We start from the raw sequence: 18,501 nt of genomic DNA, 5'->3' as shown, positions 1-18,501 counted from the left end.
TTCTCTCCAGAGAGAAAAGTCCGAGCTCAGTCAACCTCTCCTCGTAAGACAAGCCCTCCAGTCCAGGCAGCATCCTGGTAAACCTCCTTTGCACCCTCTCCAAAGCCTCCACATCTTTCCTATAATAGGACGACCAGAACTGGACACAATATTCCAAGTGTGGTCTCACCAGGGTTTTGTAGAGCTGCAGCATAACCTCGCGACTCTTAAACTTGATCCCCCTGTTAATGAAAGCCAAAACACCATATACTTTCTTAACAACCTTATCCACCTGGGTGGCAACTTTGAGGGAGCTATGCACTTGAACACCAAGACCCTGCTGTTCCTCCACACTGCCGAGAATCCTGCCTTTAATCCGATATTCAGCATTTAAGTTCAACCTTCCAAAATGCATTACTTTGCATTTGTCTAGGTTGAACTCCATCTGCCATTTCTCAGCCCAGCTCTGCATACTGTCAATGTCTCGCTGAAGCCTGCAATAGCCCTCGATACTATCAACGACACCTCCAACCTTTGTGTCATCAGCAAACAAACTAACCCACCCCTCAACCAAGTCATTTATAAAAAGTACAAAGAGCAGAGGCCCAAGAACAGAGCCCTGCGGGACACCATTCAGCACTGATCTCCAGGCAGAATACTTTCCATCTACAACCACTCTCTGCCTCCTGTCAGCCAACCAATTCTGAATCCAGACAGCCAAATCACCCTGTATCCCATACCTCCTGACTTTATGAATGAGCCTGCCGTGGGGAACCTTATCAAATGCCTTGCTGAAGTCCATGTACACCACATCCACTGCTCGACCCTTGTCAACCTGTCTCGTGGCTTCCTCAAAGAACTCAATAAGATTTGTAAGGCATGACCTGCCCCTCACAAAGCCATGCTGACTGTCTTTAATCATGCTATGCTTTTCCAAAGTTAGCAGGTAAATATTTTAAGGAGCTGTGCTGATAAAGCCTACTCTGCGGTAGGTGTCCGGAATGTGCTGCCGGGGTGGTGGTAGAATTCAAAACTGAGAGCAATGTTTAAGATACACTTAGACAAATGAAAAGGAAGAGAATAGTGGATACAGACCATGTGCAATCAGATGAGATTAGTATCGAACAGCACCAGGCATGATGATCCAAATGGTATGTTCCTGTGATTGTAGGATCTGCAGATGCTGGAGAATCTGAGCTAACAAAGTGTAGAGCTGGATGCACACAACAGGCCAAGCAGCATCAGAGGAGCAGGAAGACTGACGTTTCAGCCTGAGACCCTTCATCAGAAATGGGGGAGGGGAAGGGGGTTCTGAAATAAATAGGGAGAGAGGGGGAGGCAGATAGAAGATGGATATGTGGAGAGCAGACAGACCAGTCAAAGAGGCAGGGATGGAACCAGTAAAGGTGGGGAGGTAGGGAGGAGATAGGTCAGTCCAGGGAGGACCGATAGGTCAAGGGGGCAGGATGAGGTTAGGAGGTAGGAGATGGGGGTGGGGCTTGAGGTGGGAGGGTAAGGAGGGTGCTGTTTTGTCCTACATTCTGTTATCTTAATTTCTGGTGCCACACCTGGCTAATTATTCACATTATCGGGTTGATGTAAATGTTGTAGCTGAACTGAAACAGCTTGACTCGGGATGCACAAGTTCTAGAGTACAGGTCTTCAGGACTATTGTTAGAATTCTGTCAGGGCCCACATATTTTACAGTATCCAGTGCCTCCAAACATTTCCTGATATCATGTGTTGTTGGAGAGAATCCTGAGGGACAGGGTTTACATGTATTTGAAAAGGCAAGGACTGATTAGGGATAGTCAACATGGCTTTGTGTATGGGAAATTGTGCCTCACTACTTAATTGAGTTTTTTTTGAAAATGCAATGAAGAGGATTGATTACAGCAGAGCAGTGGACATGATTTATATGGACTTCAGCAAGGTGTTCGACAAGGTTGACAGGGCTGATAAGAAGGCATACAGTGTTTTAGCTTTTATTAATAGAGGGATCGAGTTCCGGAACCAAGAGGTTATGCTGCAGCTGTACAAAACTCTTGTGTGGCCGCACTTGGACTATTGTGTACAGTTCTGGTCACCGCATTATAAGAAGGATGTGGAAGCTTTGGAAAGGGTGCAGAGGAGATTTACCAGGATGTTGCCTGGTATGGAGGGAAGGTCTTACGAGGAAAGGCTGAGGGACTTGAGGCTGTTTTCGATAGAGAGAAGAAGGTTGAGAGGTGACTTAATTGAAACATATAAAATAATCAGAGGGTTAGATAGGGTGGATAGGGAGATCCTTTTTCCTCGGATGGTGACGGCGAGCACGAGGGGGCATAGCTTTAAATTGAGGGTTGAAAAATATAGGACAGATGTCAGAGGTAGTTTCTTTACTCAGAGTAGTAAGGGAATGGAACGCTTTGCCTGCAATGGTAGTAGATTTGCCAACTTTAGGTACATTTAAGTCGTCATTGGATAAGCATATGGACGTAAATGGAATAGTGTAAGTTAGACGGGCTTGAGATCGGTACGACAGGTCGGCACAACATCGAGGGCCGAAGGGCCTGTATTGTGCTGTAATGTTCTATCTTCTATGTTTCTCATGGTAGATTGGTTAGCAAGGTTAGATCACATGGAATACAGGGAGGACTAAGCCATCTGGATACAGAACTGGCCTGGTTACTTTTCAGATTGGAGGCCTGTGACCAGCAACGTGCCACAACGATTGGTGATGGGTTCACCGCTTTTGGTCATTTATATAAATGATTTGGATGTGAACATAGGAGGTATGATTAGTCAGTTTGCAGATGACATCAAAATTGGAGGTGTAGTGGAAGCAAAGAAGGTTGATGAAGGTCCTGACATGAAACGTGGCTTTCCTGCTCCTTTGATGCTGCTTCATCTGCTAAATTCCTCCAGCTCTACACTGTATTGAGCGAAGGAGGTTACCACAGGGACCTGATCAGATAGGACAATGGGCTGAGGAATGGTCGATGGGGTTTAATTTAGATAAATGTGAGTTGCTGCATTTTAGAAAGCCAAATCAGGGCAGGATTTACATGCTTAAAGGTAATGTGCTGGGGTGGGTTGCTAAACAAAGACAGCTTGGAGTGCAGGTTCTAGTTCCTTGAAAGTGGAGTCCTAGGTAGACAGGATAGGGAAGACGACGTTTGGTACGCTTGCCTTTATCAGTCAGTGCATTGAAGATAGGAATTGGGAGGTCAGGTTGTGGTTGCACAGGACATTAGTCAGGCCACTTTTGGAATACTGTTTGCAATTCTCATCTCCCTGCTATAGGAAGGATGTTGTGAAACTTGAAAGAGTTCAGAAAATGTTTACATGGATATTGTCAGGGTTGGAGAATTTGAGCTATAGGGAGAGGCTAAGTAGGCTGGGGGTGTTTCCCCTGGAACATTCGAGGCTGAGGTGTGACCTTGTAGAGGTCTATAAAATCATGACAGGTATAGATAGGGTAAAAAGACAAGGTCTTTTCCCTGGGGTGGGATGTCCAAAACCAGAAGGCATAGCTTTAAGGTGAGAAGGGGAAGATTTAAAAGGGACCTAAGGGACAACTTCGTCACACAGAGGGTGGCGCGTGCATGAAATGAGCTGCTGGGGGAACTGGTGGAGGCTGGTACAACTACAACAATTAGCAGGCATCTGGATAGGTGTATAAATAGGAAGGGTTTAGATGATGATGGGATAGTGTAGGGGGAGGGGCTTAGATTAGTTCACAGGTCCGCGCAACATCGAGGGCCGAAGGCCCTGTTCTGCGCTGTATTGTTCTATGTTCTATATCTGTTGCCAAAATGAATCTTCTGACAGAAGGCTTTAATCACTAACAATCTTCTAAACAAATATTGCTTTCACGTTAAACAATCAGTAGTTTGTAATGATTTGTTTATATTTATTGTCATTATTATTTACAAGTTTATATAGACTGAACAATATTATGCACCATTAAAGGCTAGAATGAAAGTAATTGTCGTGCTCAATATTACCTGGAATTTACTCTGAAGTTCTTTCCTAAACTGTTGACAAATAATTCCCATGTTTGGCTCATTCAGCTCCCAGTTGTCCATAGAAGAATGATCACCAGTGACTTGGGTCAGAAACTCTGCATCTGGACAAGGGTTACAAATTATCAATTGAATATTATGACTAAACCTGTAATAAAGAAGACATGTGACTTATTTTCTGCAACTGAAAATAATTATTGAGATTATCATGTCGAATTATGTCGTGTAATCAAAATGACTTCTTTCATTCAGATTTCTCTATCACTAATTAAGTAATCTCATCTAACAAAAACTTCCAAACAATTTAAAATACAAACTTTCTTTTTGTCAAATTGCTTGCAAAATAACATGGGGCATAAATACTTATATGCAGTTAATACACTAGGAAGACTAGGAAAGAAAAAATGCCATCTTCAATACCGCTAGAATTGCAAGAAGAGAGAAATTCATAGAAAAATTAAATATTTGAATGTTAAGGCTCACAACCATCTAACTGTCCTGACTAATCGCTGACCTCCCAACTTCTAACACTGGCAGCTGCTTCACAACCTTGCAATGTAAACTGGGTACAGTGCACTTGGTCTCCTCATCACAACTGGTAATAGCTTGTAAATAGCTGATGCTGCGGTGTTGATCCTTACAGAACTTTACTGGTTACACTCTGTCAACCTAAAACTGACTACTCTACGCTTTCTGTCCCACAGCCATTCCCAAATGAAGTTTGAAAATTAATTTCTTAATATTATAGAAACTTAGGTGTCTAGATGAAAACCAACGGGCCTGTTGTTCCTGTGCTCTGTGTTTGAAATGTCCACATGATTACGAAGGCTCTTGAGGGACCTGTAGCTTGGATGTGGGAGTTGGTTCGCTTGCCGAGCTGGCTTGTTAGTTTGCAGACGTTTCATAGCCCACTAGGATAATGAAATGTCTGCGAACTAATGAACCAGCTCGGAGAGTGAGCCAACCACAGCGACCACGATTAGTTTCATATCTTGGTGTTTTGCAACCTATCTTATTAATCTTCCTTTTAAGCAAATATGTATATAAGCACGAAGGTTTGACTGGTCATCAGCACATCAGAAAATTGTGCCATTTAGCTTCCATTTAAGGTACATCGCTGCACACTTCTCTGCATTAGATTGCGCTGTACATATCATCCTGAAGCCTACAACTAACATAATTGTATTAACAACCCTATTAACATTTGTAACATCTGCAAACTTCATGATGCTCCTCACTTTTTGTTCGCTATTTATGATTGGGGGGCACCGAATCAGCCTTGCAAACCAACTCTTGCTGTGAAAAGGTTCATCCACCAATACTTTGTTCATCCACCAATACTTTATGTTTTCTCTTTTTGAGCTAATTTTATATCAGTGGCACCATTTCCCCCTAATACCATAGGCTTCCATCTTCCTAATAAGTTTCCTTACTCCTCACTGGTTATAAGAAGTGACTGTACAAACTAATCAAGGACAAAAGAGAGAATTTATACATGGAGCCAGAAGAAGCAGGCGAGGTCCTTAACAAATACTATATCTATGCCAACCAACAGGCACCAAACACTAATCTCATTTACCTGCCCTTGGTCCACTGCCAACTATGCCCTGGCACAGCAGAAGAATAGAAGACTCCACACAAAGTTAAGTCTGACCTTCCTGGATCTAGAGTGGAGGGTGAAATGGCATCAGGAACGTTAATGCCGGACACAAGACGCCACCAAACAAGAGTGACAATACAGGGCTGAAGACTGATCTAAGAATCACAGAAATGGCCCTGAATGAGTAAAAGACGTGAGGTCAAGTCCAGTTACATATGACATTCGGGGAAGTTTTTTTGTCCTGAACAAGCACATGGGTCATATGAAAGCTGCAGAATCACAAACGCTGCAGGCCCTAAATGTACCCTGCCCCTGAGAAGAGTCAAAAAGGCTGCGAAACCCATGGGTTCACAGTCTGTCAAACATTGATGAGTCCTCTGAAATCAGAGATGAACATGACAGAAGTAACTGCCTCTGTCCCTGGAAGGTGCTCCTGGTGCAAGAGGTGAGCTCCTGTGTTTTACGCGCTGCCTGTATCTGATGCCGAGTCAGAGGAACCTGACCTGGTACTAAAACGCCCCAGGAGGCTCTCCAAGAAAAAGGGCCGACATTTTCTTGAACTCAAGCGGTGGTGGGATGTAGTGATTGTAACAAGGTGAGCCAGCTAGACTTCATAGAGTATGAGTTCCCTGTTTGGGGCTGTTAATCTGGTCCAATCAAGGTGCTACAGCTGACAGATAAAAAGAAGTGTATTAGAGGTTCTGACTCTCTGAGAGCTGACCTTGAATGAGGCAGTATTAGAGGCAAAAGATTTGCATCTGTAAATAAAGGGGTGATGTGGTGTTGGGATACCAGCCTCTGTGGAACGATTTCACCCCAGAACTACGCAACATCTTGGCAAACTGTTCATGTACCCTCCCCAAAGCTTCCACATTGTTCTGGTAGTGTGGTGACCAGAACTGTACATGATATTCCAGATGTGGCCTAACTAAAGTTCTGTACAGCTGCAACATAAATTTCCAATCATTATACTTAAGTCCCGATCAATGAAGGCAAGCAAATCATATGCCTCCTTGACCATTTTATCCATTTTCAGGGAATCTGTATGCCTAGATCCTTCTGTATGTTGATGCAACTAAGCGTCAATGCTGTCATATACTATATACTTCCCTCAAGCATCAGGTTCTCCAAAACACATAACGTTGCATTTGTCTAGATTAAACTCCATCAATCATTTCTCTACCCAAGTTTTCAACCTGTGTATATCCTCTGAAAATGCTGATCACAATCTGCACCTCTTCCGATTTTTGTTTTGTCTGTAAACTTACTAATCAGGTCACCTACATTTTCTTCCATATATTACAAACACGAGGGGTTGAAGCACTGATCCCTGTGAGACAATGGTTACAGATCTCCAGTCCATAAAACACCATTCAATCACTTCTTGGTCTTCTATGGCTAAGCCAGTTTTATATCCATCTTAGCAGTTCACCAGAGATTTCCTGTGATACCTTTCGTACCAATTGGCCACGAAGGACCAACTCTTTAGACTGGCATGCCCTAGAGTATGCCCCTCCTGAGACTCACCATCCACCATGTTCTCCTTCTTTATGAATACTGATGCAAAGTATTTGTTAAGGACCTCACTTACTTCCTCTGGCTCCACTTATAAATTCTCTCCTTTGTCCTTGATGGACCCATCCTTTCCCTATCCACATTCTTGCTCCTTATACATGTTTGAAAAATTTCCTTAGTCCTATTAGCTAAGGACATTTTACAACACCTTTGAGTCTTCCTTGCTCCTTGTTTGAGTTCTTTCCAACTAGAGAGTGCTGAGGCGTCACTCATTTGCATTCTGACAGTGGATTTTACAGTCAGTGTGGGCATGAAGAGTATCGAGGAAGAACCTGCCGTTAAGGAATAATTAGCCCGAAACTTTACTACAGTGTTTCCATCCCTCCTTCCTCCTCTAACCAAAAAAAAGGAAGAGCCAAGGTTCACGGAGACAAAACATTGTGAGAGAAAGGTTGGCAGCGAGAATTCTGGCAGTAAAGGAGCGCAAGCCTAAACTGTGTCTGGAAACTGTTGTTGGTGAGTATCAGGCAAGTTTTCAGAAATTGTTATTGGAACAGACAGCATCAGAAGCTTCAACTCTGTATTAAAAGAATTTAACACTGTCAGGATTAATTAACTTAAAGGGGTAAGGCATGGCAGGACAGCTCCAAATTGTAGTCTGCTCCTCTTGCTTGATGTGGGAAGCTGGGCACGTTTCCAGTGCCTGGGACCTGCATGTGTGCAAAAAGCTGCAGACTCCCCAGCTGCAGCTCCCAGAAGCCCGAGTTTCAAAGTTGGAATGGTGTCTGAGGACACTGTGAAACATTTGCCAGGTGGAGAGTATCATGGATAGCATGCAGTCACGCCGCAGACTCAGACTCCACAGGCAAGAAAGGAATGGGTGACCACCAAGCTGAGTAGGAGGGCTAAGCAGGCAATGCAGAAATCTCCTGTGGCTATTTCCCTGCAAAACAGATATACCATTTTGGATACTGTTGAGGGGAATGGCCTCTCAGAGGATAACAGAAGGAGCCAAATTCATGGCACAATGGTTGGCTGAGCTGCAGAGGGAGGGAGAAGTAGGCTTTGAAATGGTACAGTTATAGGCGATTCAATTGTAAGGGGACGAGATAGGTGTTTCTGTGGAGAATTTTGATTGGAGGCAGCTGTTTGAGGGTAAATCCACGTTGGACATGTGCGAGTATTTCAAATGGCAGTTGATAAGAGTTCAGGAGTGGCATGTTCCTGCGAGAATGAAGATATGTACAGTAAGTTACATGAATCTTGGATGATCAGGGATGTTATGACCTTGGTCAGAAAGAAAAAAGAAATAAAATGTAAGGTCTAGGAGGATGGGAATCAATGAAGCCTTTGAAGTATATAAGAAAAATAGGAAAGAACTTAAACAAGGAATTAAAAGGGGTAAAAGGGATCATGAAAAGGCCTTAGCAAACAGGATTAAGGAGAATCCCAAGAACTTTTATACATGTATAAAAGAAAGGTTAGTCTACTCAAGGACAGAGAGGGGAATCTATGTGTTCACCCAGCAGAGGTAGGTGAGGTCCTAAACGAATACTTTGTGTTGGTATTCACCAAAGAGAAGGAATTGATGGAGGATGATCTCAGGGAATTGTGTGTCAAGTTTCTATGCCAAGTTATTTTTAAAAGGTAAGAGGTGCTGTGTGCGTCTTAAAATGTATTAAGATAGATAAGTGCCTGGGTTCTGATGGGATCTATCCCAAAATATTGAGGGAGCCAACAGAACCTCAGGTGAAGTCCCAGGGGAGTGGAGAATAGCCAATGTTGTCCCACTGTTGAAGAAAGATAACAGGTTTAATCCTCAAAATTACAGGCCCGTGAGTCCTATGTTGGTGGCAGGGAAATTATTGGAAAAGATTCTCAGGGACAAGATTGATACTGATTAGTAGCAAAAGACAGCATGGTTTTGTGTTGGGGTGGGGTCATGCCTCACTAACTTGATTGTGTTTTTTGAGGAAGTGACAAAGTTAATTGATGAGGGAAAACTGGTTGATGTCATCGACACGGACTTCAGGAAAGCTTTTAACAAGATCTCTCATGGCAGACTGTTACAAAAGGTGAAGTCATATGTTATCAGGGATGAGCTGGCAAGAGGGATACAGGACAGGCTTATTAATAGGAGGCACAGAACATAGAACAATACAGCGCAGAGCAGGCCCTTTGACCCTTGATGTTGCGCCGACCTGTAAACTAATCTAAGCCGCCCCCCACTACACTATCCCATCATCATTCAAATGCTTATCCAAGGACTGTTTAAATGCCCCGAATGTGGCTGAGTTAACTACATTGGCAGGCAGGGCATTTCACACCCTTACCACTCTCTGAGTAAAGAACCTGCCTCTGACATCTGTCTTAAATCTATCACCCCTCAATTTGTAGCTATGCCCCCTTGTACAAGCTGAAGTCATCATCCTCGGAAAAAGACTCTCACTGTCCACCCTATCTAATCCTCTGATAATCTTGCAGGTCTTTATTAAATCCCTAGAAGAAGTCTCTATTAGCCTTCTTCTCTCCAATGACAACAGACCTAAGTCCCTCAGCCTTTCTCCATAAGACCTTCGCTCCAGGCCAGGCAACATCCTGGTCAATCTCCTCTGCACCTTTTCCAATGCTTCCACATACTTCCTGTAATGGGGTGACCAGAACTGTATGCAATATTCCAAGTAAGGCTGCACTAGCGTATTATACAGTTGCAGCATGATATCACTGCTCCGGAACTCAATCCCTCTACCAATAAAGCCTAACACACCATAAGCCTTTTTAACAGCACTATCAACCTGGGTGGAAACTTTCAGGGATCTATGTACATGGACACCAAGATCCCTCTGCACATCCACACTACCAAGAATCATTCCAGTGACCCAGTATTCGGCCTTCCTATTATTCTTCGCAAAGTGAATCACCTCACAATTATCTGCACTGAACTCCATTTGCCACCTTTCAGCCCAAGTCTGCAGTTTATCCAAGTATCCCTGCAACCTGCAACATTCTTCCACACTGTCTACCACTCCATCGACTTGTGTCATCTGCAAACTTGCTAACCCATCCACCTATGCCTGCGTCGAAGTCATTTATAAAAAGTACTAACAGCAGTGGTCCCAAAACAGATCCTTGAGGCACACACCTAGTAACTGGACTCCAGGTTGAATATTTTCCATCAACCACCACTCGTTGTCTTCTTACAGAAAGCCAGTTTCTAATCCAAACTGCTAAATCTCCCTCAATCCCATGCCTCCGCATTTTCTCCAATAGCCTACCATGTGGAACCTTATCAGAGGCTTTACTGATGTCTATGTTCACCACATCAACTGCCCTACCCTCATCCACATGCTTGGCCATCTTCTCAAAAAACTCATTGAGGTTTGTGAGACACGACCTGCCCTTGACGAATCCACATTGACTATCTCCAATTAAATTGTTGCTTGCTAGATGACAATAAACCCTATCTCTTATAATCTTTTACAAAACATTTCCTGCAACAGACACAAGGCTCACTGGTCTGTATGGGTTGAGGTTAGAAACAGGAAAGGAGAGATCACCCTGTTGGGAGTTTTCTATAGGCCTTCGAATAGTTCCAGATATGTAGAGGAAAGGATAGCAAAGATGATTCTTGATAGGACTGAGAGACACAGGGTAGTTGTCATCTTCAACTTTCCAAATATTGACTGGGAACACGATAGTTCGAGTACTATAGATGGGTCAGTTTTTGTCCAGTGTGTGCAGGAGGGCTTCCTGACACAGTATGTAGATAGGCCAACAAGGGGCGAAGCCACATTAGATTTGGTACTGGGTAATGAGCCTGGACAGGTGTTAGATTTGGAAGTAGGTGAGCACTTTGGTGATAGCGATCACAATTTTGTTATGTTTACTTTAGTGATGGAAAGGGATAGGTGTATACTGAGCAAGAGTTATAGCTGGGGGGAAGGCAATTACAATGAGATTAGGCAAGATTTAGGGAGCATAGGATGGGGAAGGAAACTGCAGGGGATGGGCACATTAGAAATGTGGAGCTTATTCAAGGAAAAGCTCCTGTGTGTCCTAGATAAGTATGTACCTGCCAGGCAGGGATGAAGCTGTACAGCACAGGAGCCGTGGTTTACAAAGGAAGTGGAATCTCTGGTCAAGAGGAAGAAGAAGGTTTATGTTAGGATGAGACGTGAAGGCTCAGTTAGGGCACTTAAGGGTTACAAGGTAGCCAGGAAAGACCTAAAGAGAGAGCTCAGAAGAGCCAGGAGGAGACATGAGAAGTTGTTGGTAGATAGGATTGGGTAAACCCTAAGGCTTTCTATAGCTATTTAAGGAATAAAAGAATGACGAAAGTAAGATTAGGCCCAATCAAGGATAGTAGTGGGAAATTGTGTGTGGAGTCAGAGGAGATAGGGGAAGCACTAAATGAATTTTTTCAACAGTATTCACTCCAGAAAACGACAATGTTGTCGAGGAGAATACTGAGATACAGGCTACTAGACGATGTGGGATTGAAGTTCACAAGGAATAGGTATTAGAAATCCTACAGAGGGTGAAGATAGATAAGTCCCCTGGTCCAGATGGGATTTATCCTAGGATCCTCTGGGAAGCCAGGGAGGAGATTGCCGAGCCTTTGGCATTGATTTTTAACTCGTCATTGTCTACAGGAATAGAGCCAGAAGACTGGAGGATTGCATATGTGGTTCCCCTGTTCAAGAAGGGGAGTAGAGACAACCCTAGTAATTATAGACCAGTGAGCCTTACTCAGTTGTTTGTAAAGTGTTGGAAAAGGTTATAAGAGATAGGATTTATAATCATCCAGAAAAGAATAAATTGATTAGGGATAGGGTAGGTCATGCCTCACAAACCTTATTGAGTTCTTTGAGAAGGTGACCAAACAGGTAGATGAGAGTAAACCGGTTGAGGTGGTGTAAATGGATTTCAGCAAGGCATTCGATAAGGTTCCCCACAGTAGGCTATTGTACAAAATGCAGAGGAATGGAATTGTGGGAGATATAGCAGTTTGGATCGGAAATTGGCTTGCTGAAAGAAGACAGAGGGTGGTAGTTGATGGGAAATGTTCATCCTGGAGACCAGTTACTAGTGGTGTACCGTTAAGGGTCAGTGTTGAGTCCATTGCTGTTTGCTATTTATATAAATGACCTGGAAGAGGGTGTAGAAGGATGGGTTCATAAATTTGCAGACGACACTAAGGTCGTTGGAGTTGTGGATCGTGATGGAGGATGCTGCTGGTTGCAGAGAGACATAGATAAGCTGCAGAGCAGGGCTGAGAGGTGGCAAATGGAGTTTAATGCAGACAAGTGTGAGGTGATGCACTTTGGTAGGAGTAACTGGAAGGTAAAGTACAGGGCTAATGGTAAGATTCTTGGTAGTGTAGATGAGCAGAGAGATCTCGGTGTCCATGTACACAGATCCTTGAAATTTGCCAACCCGGTTGACAGGGCTGTTAAGAAGGCATACAGTGTTTTAGCTTTTAATAATAGACGGATTGAGTTCCGGAACCAAGAGGTTATGCTGCAGCTGTACAAAACTCTGGTGCGGCCTCATTTGGACTATTGCGTACAATTCTGGTCACCGCGTTATGAGAAGGATGTGGAAGCTTTGGAAAGGGTGCAGAGGAGATTTCGTAGGATGTTGCCTGGTATGGAGGGAAGGTCTTACGAGGAAAGGCTGAGGGACTTGAGGCTGTTTTCGATAGAGAAGAAGGTTGAGAGGTAACTTAATTGAGATATATAAAATAATCAGAGGGTTAGATAGGGTGGATAGGGAGAGCCTTTTTCCTAGGATAGTGACGGCGAGCACGAGGGGGCATAGCTTTAAATTGAGGGGTGAAAGATATAGGACAGTTGTCAGAGGTAGTTTCTTTACTCAGAGAGTAGTAAGCGAATGGAACACTTTGCCTGCAACGGTAGTAGATTTGCCAACTTTAGGTACATTTAAGTCGTCATTGGACAAGCATATGGACGTACATGGAATAGTGTAGGTTAGATCGGCTTCAGATCAGTATGACAGGTCGGCACAACATCGAGGGCCGAAGGGCCTGTACTGTGCTGTAATGTTCTATGTTCTATGGTCTATAAGTACCTGTACCCTTCTTGAACAAGGGCACAACATTTGCAATTCTCCAGTCCTCTGGTACTAAACCTGTAGACAAAAATCAAGGCCAAAGGCTCCGCCATCTCCTGCCTAGCTTCCCAGAGAATCCTGAAAATTGAATAACCCTGGATGTTGACTTTCCAACCTTGGTCAGCTTGGAGCCAGGTCTCTGATCCTAATTACACCGCATCAATTAATAATTGTTTGCGGAGTTAATTCATCCACCTTATTACTACAGAAAACAAGTAAAAATAACAGAAAGCTGAAGAGAATTGAGAATGAATGAGAATAAAAGGTAGTAAATACCTCGGTTAAAGCCCTGATTTCCAACTTTACATTTAAACAATTTTCTGGGTCTTAGCCCTGTTCCTCGCTCTTTTGTTTCCCCATCTTTCTCAAAGACATGAAAGTTGCTTCGATGATCTTCTCCATATATGCGTTTGAGAATACAGGCACGGTTAGATGGACCTGTGTGAGCAACAGAAGGAGATTAGTTCAGATATAATGTACTACATTGATTATATTGTATATTATTATCTGTATTTCTTTAAAACCTACCTTTGCATTATAATTCTTGACACGTTTATTATAAATGACTTAAAAAATTATTCAAACAAAAAAAAGCAAAACCTACCTGTGAATGCCAATCCATTAGGTTCATAGTAACCTTGGAGCAGGCGCTAGCCATTTCGCCTTCCATTTAATGAGGCCACAGATAATTTGGGATCTAATATACCCAACTTTATCCCTTACAGTCTTAATACCAGTGGGTAACAAAATATTTGTCAGCAACATGTATCATTAGAAAGGGTTTGTCGGGGCATGGGCCAAATGCTGGCCAAATGGACTAGATTAATTTAAGTTATCTGGTTGGCATGGACGAGTTGGGCTCAAGGTTCCCTTTCCATGCTGTGCAGTGCTTTGACAATCTCCTTGTATTTATATGGCCTTGAATTTATCAGTTTTAAATTTTCAGGTGAAATTTCAGTTCTAAAGCTGACAATTGAACTAGCTTTAATTACATTTTTGTGGAAGGATGTTTCAGACTTCTACCATGTGATTTCCAATTTCGCATCTGAAACATCTGCTATAACTTTTATTTCCAGCCCACTGGTCTGTGTCTTCTCAAAACATCTATTAAAACAGTTTCTCAAATTTATCCTGTTTCCTTTAATATTTTGAGATCTTTCATCACTTCACTTCACCTCCTTATAAAAGTCCAGGAATACAAACAATGTCAAGTCTCTTCTCATAACATAACTGTTGGAGCTCACTCACCATTCAAGTAAAGCTACTCTGCCCTCCTTACCAGACTACTGATTCCGGAGAAATGTGGCTGACTACAAATAAACCTGACTTGGTGGCAGGAAACAAAATACAGTGGTTGATCAGTTGTTTCTTCGACTCAAGAACATTTCCAGTCAAGTTCCAAGGAGTCAGTGTACTATGTCAGTGCTTTTTGTTGTATCTTTTAACGATTTGGACTAAAATGTAAGGGAACTGGTCAAGAAGTGTAGATCACACAAAACATCAGCCAAATTATTGATAATGAGAAGGGAAGCTGTAAATTATAGGAAAGCATCAATGGACTGATCAGGTGGGCAGAAAAATGGCAAATTGAATTCAACTCAGAGAAATATGAGGTGATACATTTGGGAAACACTACATGAGTTATATTCTCCACCTACTTTACCCTGAAGATTATTTTTAAACTTCACTTTTTGAAGTGTTAATTTTCTTTCTGAATACTCCAACTACATCCATAATGATTCAGTTAATGTTCAAACTGTGAAAGACACAAAAGATAACCTGATGCAATACTTAATCCAATTTCCCGATGTCATTCCACAATAGACTGAACACCTCACCCTAATTTAGAATGAGGCACAGCAAATGTATTGGATGTATTATACACTCAAGCATCAGCCTTAGTGGATGAAACATTGATTATCTAGACTCTAGCATTTGGTGGGAAGAACTGAGGAATTGAGAACAGATTATAAAGATACATCCATAGATCCAAATTATTTCCTATGCCCTGGTTATTACTCAACTGTTAATTTTATATCGAACATACCTAACATATCACACTAAGAAATCATACAGAAGATGGCAGTGAGTGCATTAGGTCAGGGATATATAGTGAAAGATCAAATAGCATGGATGGCTTGACCTCAGAGATAATGGGAACTGCTGATGCTGGAGAATCCAAGCTAACAAAGTGTGGAGCTGTCGGAACACAGCAGGCAAAGCAGCATCTTAGGAGCACAAAAGCTGAAGTTTCGGGCCTAGAAAAGGGGGATGGCGAGAGGATTCTGAAATAAATAGGGAGAGGGCGGGAGGTGGGCTGAAGACGGATAGAGGAGAAGATAGGTGGAGAGGAGCGTATTTGGGGGTGAAGGTAGGGAGGGGACAAGAGAGTTGCAGCGGGAGAGAGATCCCCTGAGGTTGATCCGGCGGGAGGAGGGTAACTTCTTCAGGTTAGGCATCCTGGAAGAGGCTTGCAGTGGGGTTAAAATTGTGATCAGCTAATGGGAACTGCAGATACTGGAGAATCAGATTCCTCTGGATCAACCTGAGGGGATCTCTCTCCCAATGCAACTCTCTTGTCCCCTCCCTGCCCAATACTCTCCTCTCCACCTATCTTCTCCTCTATCCATCTTCGGCTCGCCTTCCCCTCTGCCCCTATTTATTTTAGAAGCCACTCCCCATCCCCCTTTTCTGATAAAGGGCCTAGGCCCAAAATGTCATCTTTTGTGCTCCTAAGATGCTGCTTGGCCTGCTGTGTTCATCCAACTCCACACTTTGTTATCTTGGATGGTTTGACCTGTCTCCTTTATAAGCCAAAGCTGGATACTTGGCTAGAATTGATGGGTGCAGTGTGTAAAGCAAAAGAAGAATGCCACTACATTGACTATAGTGGCCTTAGGCCAAGGGGCCCAAAAGGGATTCTGATGGGGTTAAATAGAGATTGCTGTAGTTAGAATGAAGTCAAATCACTGAACCCAATGTTGAATAAATGTTATGGATCCTCAAGGCTACTGCCAGCCATAAATTCATAGAATCCCTACGGTGTGGAAACAGGCCCTTCAGCCCAACAAGTCCACACTGCGTCCCACCCAGTCCAATCCCTGAACACCATGGCCAATTCACCTAGCTAGCACGTCTTTTGGACTGTGGGAGGAAACTAGAGCTCCTGGAGGAAACCCACACAGACAGTCACCCAAGGGCAGAACTGAACTTGGGTCCCTAGCACTGTGAGGCAGCAGTGCTAACCAGTGAGCCACCATGCCACCCCAAATTCTGTTGGTACTTATGTAAATAGAAGGCAATGTTAGTAAAAACATGCTAAGACCTTGCAGAGAAAGAGATAGAGTGGTGACATTGAAAAGGAAAGAGACAGCAACATACAGGGCAAGACTGATTACTCATACTCTGAGTGAAAAAGATCTTAATGACATTACCCGATAGTCTAACACTGACACATCTTGATTTTCATTTGTAGATTGGAAAGATTGGAATTTGGATCATAAGATGCTGACTGTATTCATTTCATAAACTGAGATGAGCTTTCCCGGCAATGGTGGAATAAAACGATTGTAAAATCTGTATGAAGCTCTAAAGCTTTATTAATTATGTAATGAAGATAAAGTGCTCATCAACAAATTAGATCAAAGGTCTGAAGTCCTATTACATTCAGTCAAGAATGGTGGCGTACAACCAAAACAACTAACAGGAGGAGGAGGCTTTGCAAACATCTCAATCCATAATATTACAAAACAACGAACTGCAGATGCTGGAAATCGGGTCCAGTGACACTCTTCAGAACTCTGCAACATTAATTCTGCTTTCTTTCCACGAGACCTGCTGAATTTCTTCAGCAATTTCTGTCATTGCCCAATCCACAATGATAGGTGAGTCTAGAAGATCTGTGTAGAAAATAAGGCTGATGTATTTTCAAATAACATCAATCAAAATGCTGTGTGGATAATCCATTTTGGCCTCCTCCTAAGGTGCCCACGTTCATAAGTATTAGCCTTCAGCCATCCCATGTAGCACCAAGAAGCTACTGAAAGAACTGGATACTGTAAAGGTTCTGAACTTTTATTCATTCATGGAAATATACATCTTTGATTGGGCATTCTATGAATCCCTAGTTATGCTTGAGAAGCTGTTGGTGAGCTGCAGCATTTGACAATATTAAAGCAGGAATACTTGTTCTCCAGACTATTTAGGTCTCAAGCCAGGCTGTTCCAGTACAGCCTGGGAGAGGGTGTTACAGATGTTGCTCATCATTGGAAAACTTGCCTTTTTGAGCAAAGGCATCTCCATACTGCTGTCAAGTAATATTCAATCAGCATAAAGTCATCAACTTATGAAGTAGCACAGAATTAGTGCAGGGCTGCTCTCCAAACAAAGAATCTGCCTCTGCCTTGTTCTTCCAATCATAGACTATTTCTTGCATATGCTACCAATAGGCTCACAAATATTTATGAAATATAGTACAGAGTCAATCTGTGATTGTAAGAACTGTTTGAAAGCTAAGAGGTTCATGTGAGCAAGTTGCTGCGATTGCTTTGAGCCAGGCATCAAACAGGTACGTGAATTGAAGCTGGTGACTGCTGTTGATTTGATCTGGGAGTATGCCTGTTCTTATGATGAGGGTCCGGGAGGAAGCTGCTGCAAGACTGGGGACAATGAAAAAGAAAGTTGCAAGGAAGCTGGTGGGAAGAAGTGGCAGCAAGGTTGAGGGCAGAAAACACTGTAAGGGGGAATGAAAGAAACAGCTAACAGCAGTAAGGGAAGAAGATGGCTGAAGTGGCGATGAATGAGAAAGCTGTGAGGGTGAGATGGAGGTTCTGAGAAGGATATGAAAGCTGTAAGCCAGGAGAAGATGAAGGGAGCAAAGGGCAGAAGAAAGCCACAATGAAGAAAGAATGGTTGGAAACTCATCAGTTTGGAATATTCAGCTAACTGGGAGTTACAAAAGCTTGACATTTCATAAGTCAAAAATTCTTTGAAAATGGATGCAGAATCCCCAGCTTAAAATTGAAGATTCAAGGGCCACTATGTGAGGTAATATGGATGTAATGCAATGGACAATGTCTCAATCATTACATTTAAACCTCGGATTCAAAGCTGAGATGTAGTAAATAAGTTAAGAACTGATAATTAAAATGCACCAATATTTCTCTCCATGGCCCTCATGGAGCTAAACACCAGCCTCCATTTTGCAAAGTGAGAATTATTGTTAAAAAAAAAGACGAATTCAACCTAGCTAATGTTTATATAGAAAAG

At 42.8% G+C, this 18,501-nt stretch overlaps 1 protein-coding gene across 1 annotated transcript in view; it reads right to left on the bottom strand.

Annotated features, from left to right (window-relative positions):
• The window catches only part of sycp2 (synaptonemal complex protein 2), a 132,031-nt gene that overhangs the window by 107,399 nt on the left and 6,131 nt on the right, over positions 1-18,501 (bottom strand). The window contains exons 2-3 of the mRNA XM_059652661.1: positions 13,510-13,671; positions 3,969-4,090 (exon numbers count right to left, since the gene is read on the bottom strand). Of these exons, the coding sequence (XP_059508644.1) occupies positions 3,969-4,090; positions 13,510-13,671 (284 nt within the window). The remainder of the gene's footprint in view (positions 1-3,968; positions 4,091-13,509; positions 13,672-18,501) is intronic.

Source organism: Stegostoma tigrinum, chromosome 19 (assembly GCF_030684315.1).
Source record: "Stegostoma tigrinum isolate sSteTig4 chromosome 19, sSteTig4.hap1, whole genome shotgun sequence".
In the NCBI taxonomy this organism is placed as follows: Eukaryota; Metazoa; Chordata; class Chondrichthyes; order Orectolobiformes; family Stegostomatidae; genus Stegostoma; species Stegostoma tigrinum.
This window is presented reverse-complemented; position numbering and strand designations above follow the sequence as displayed.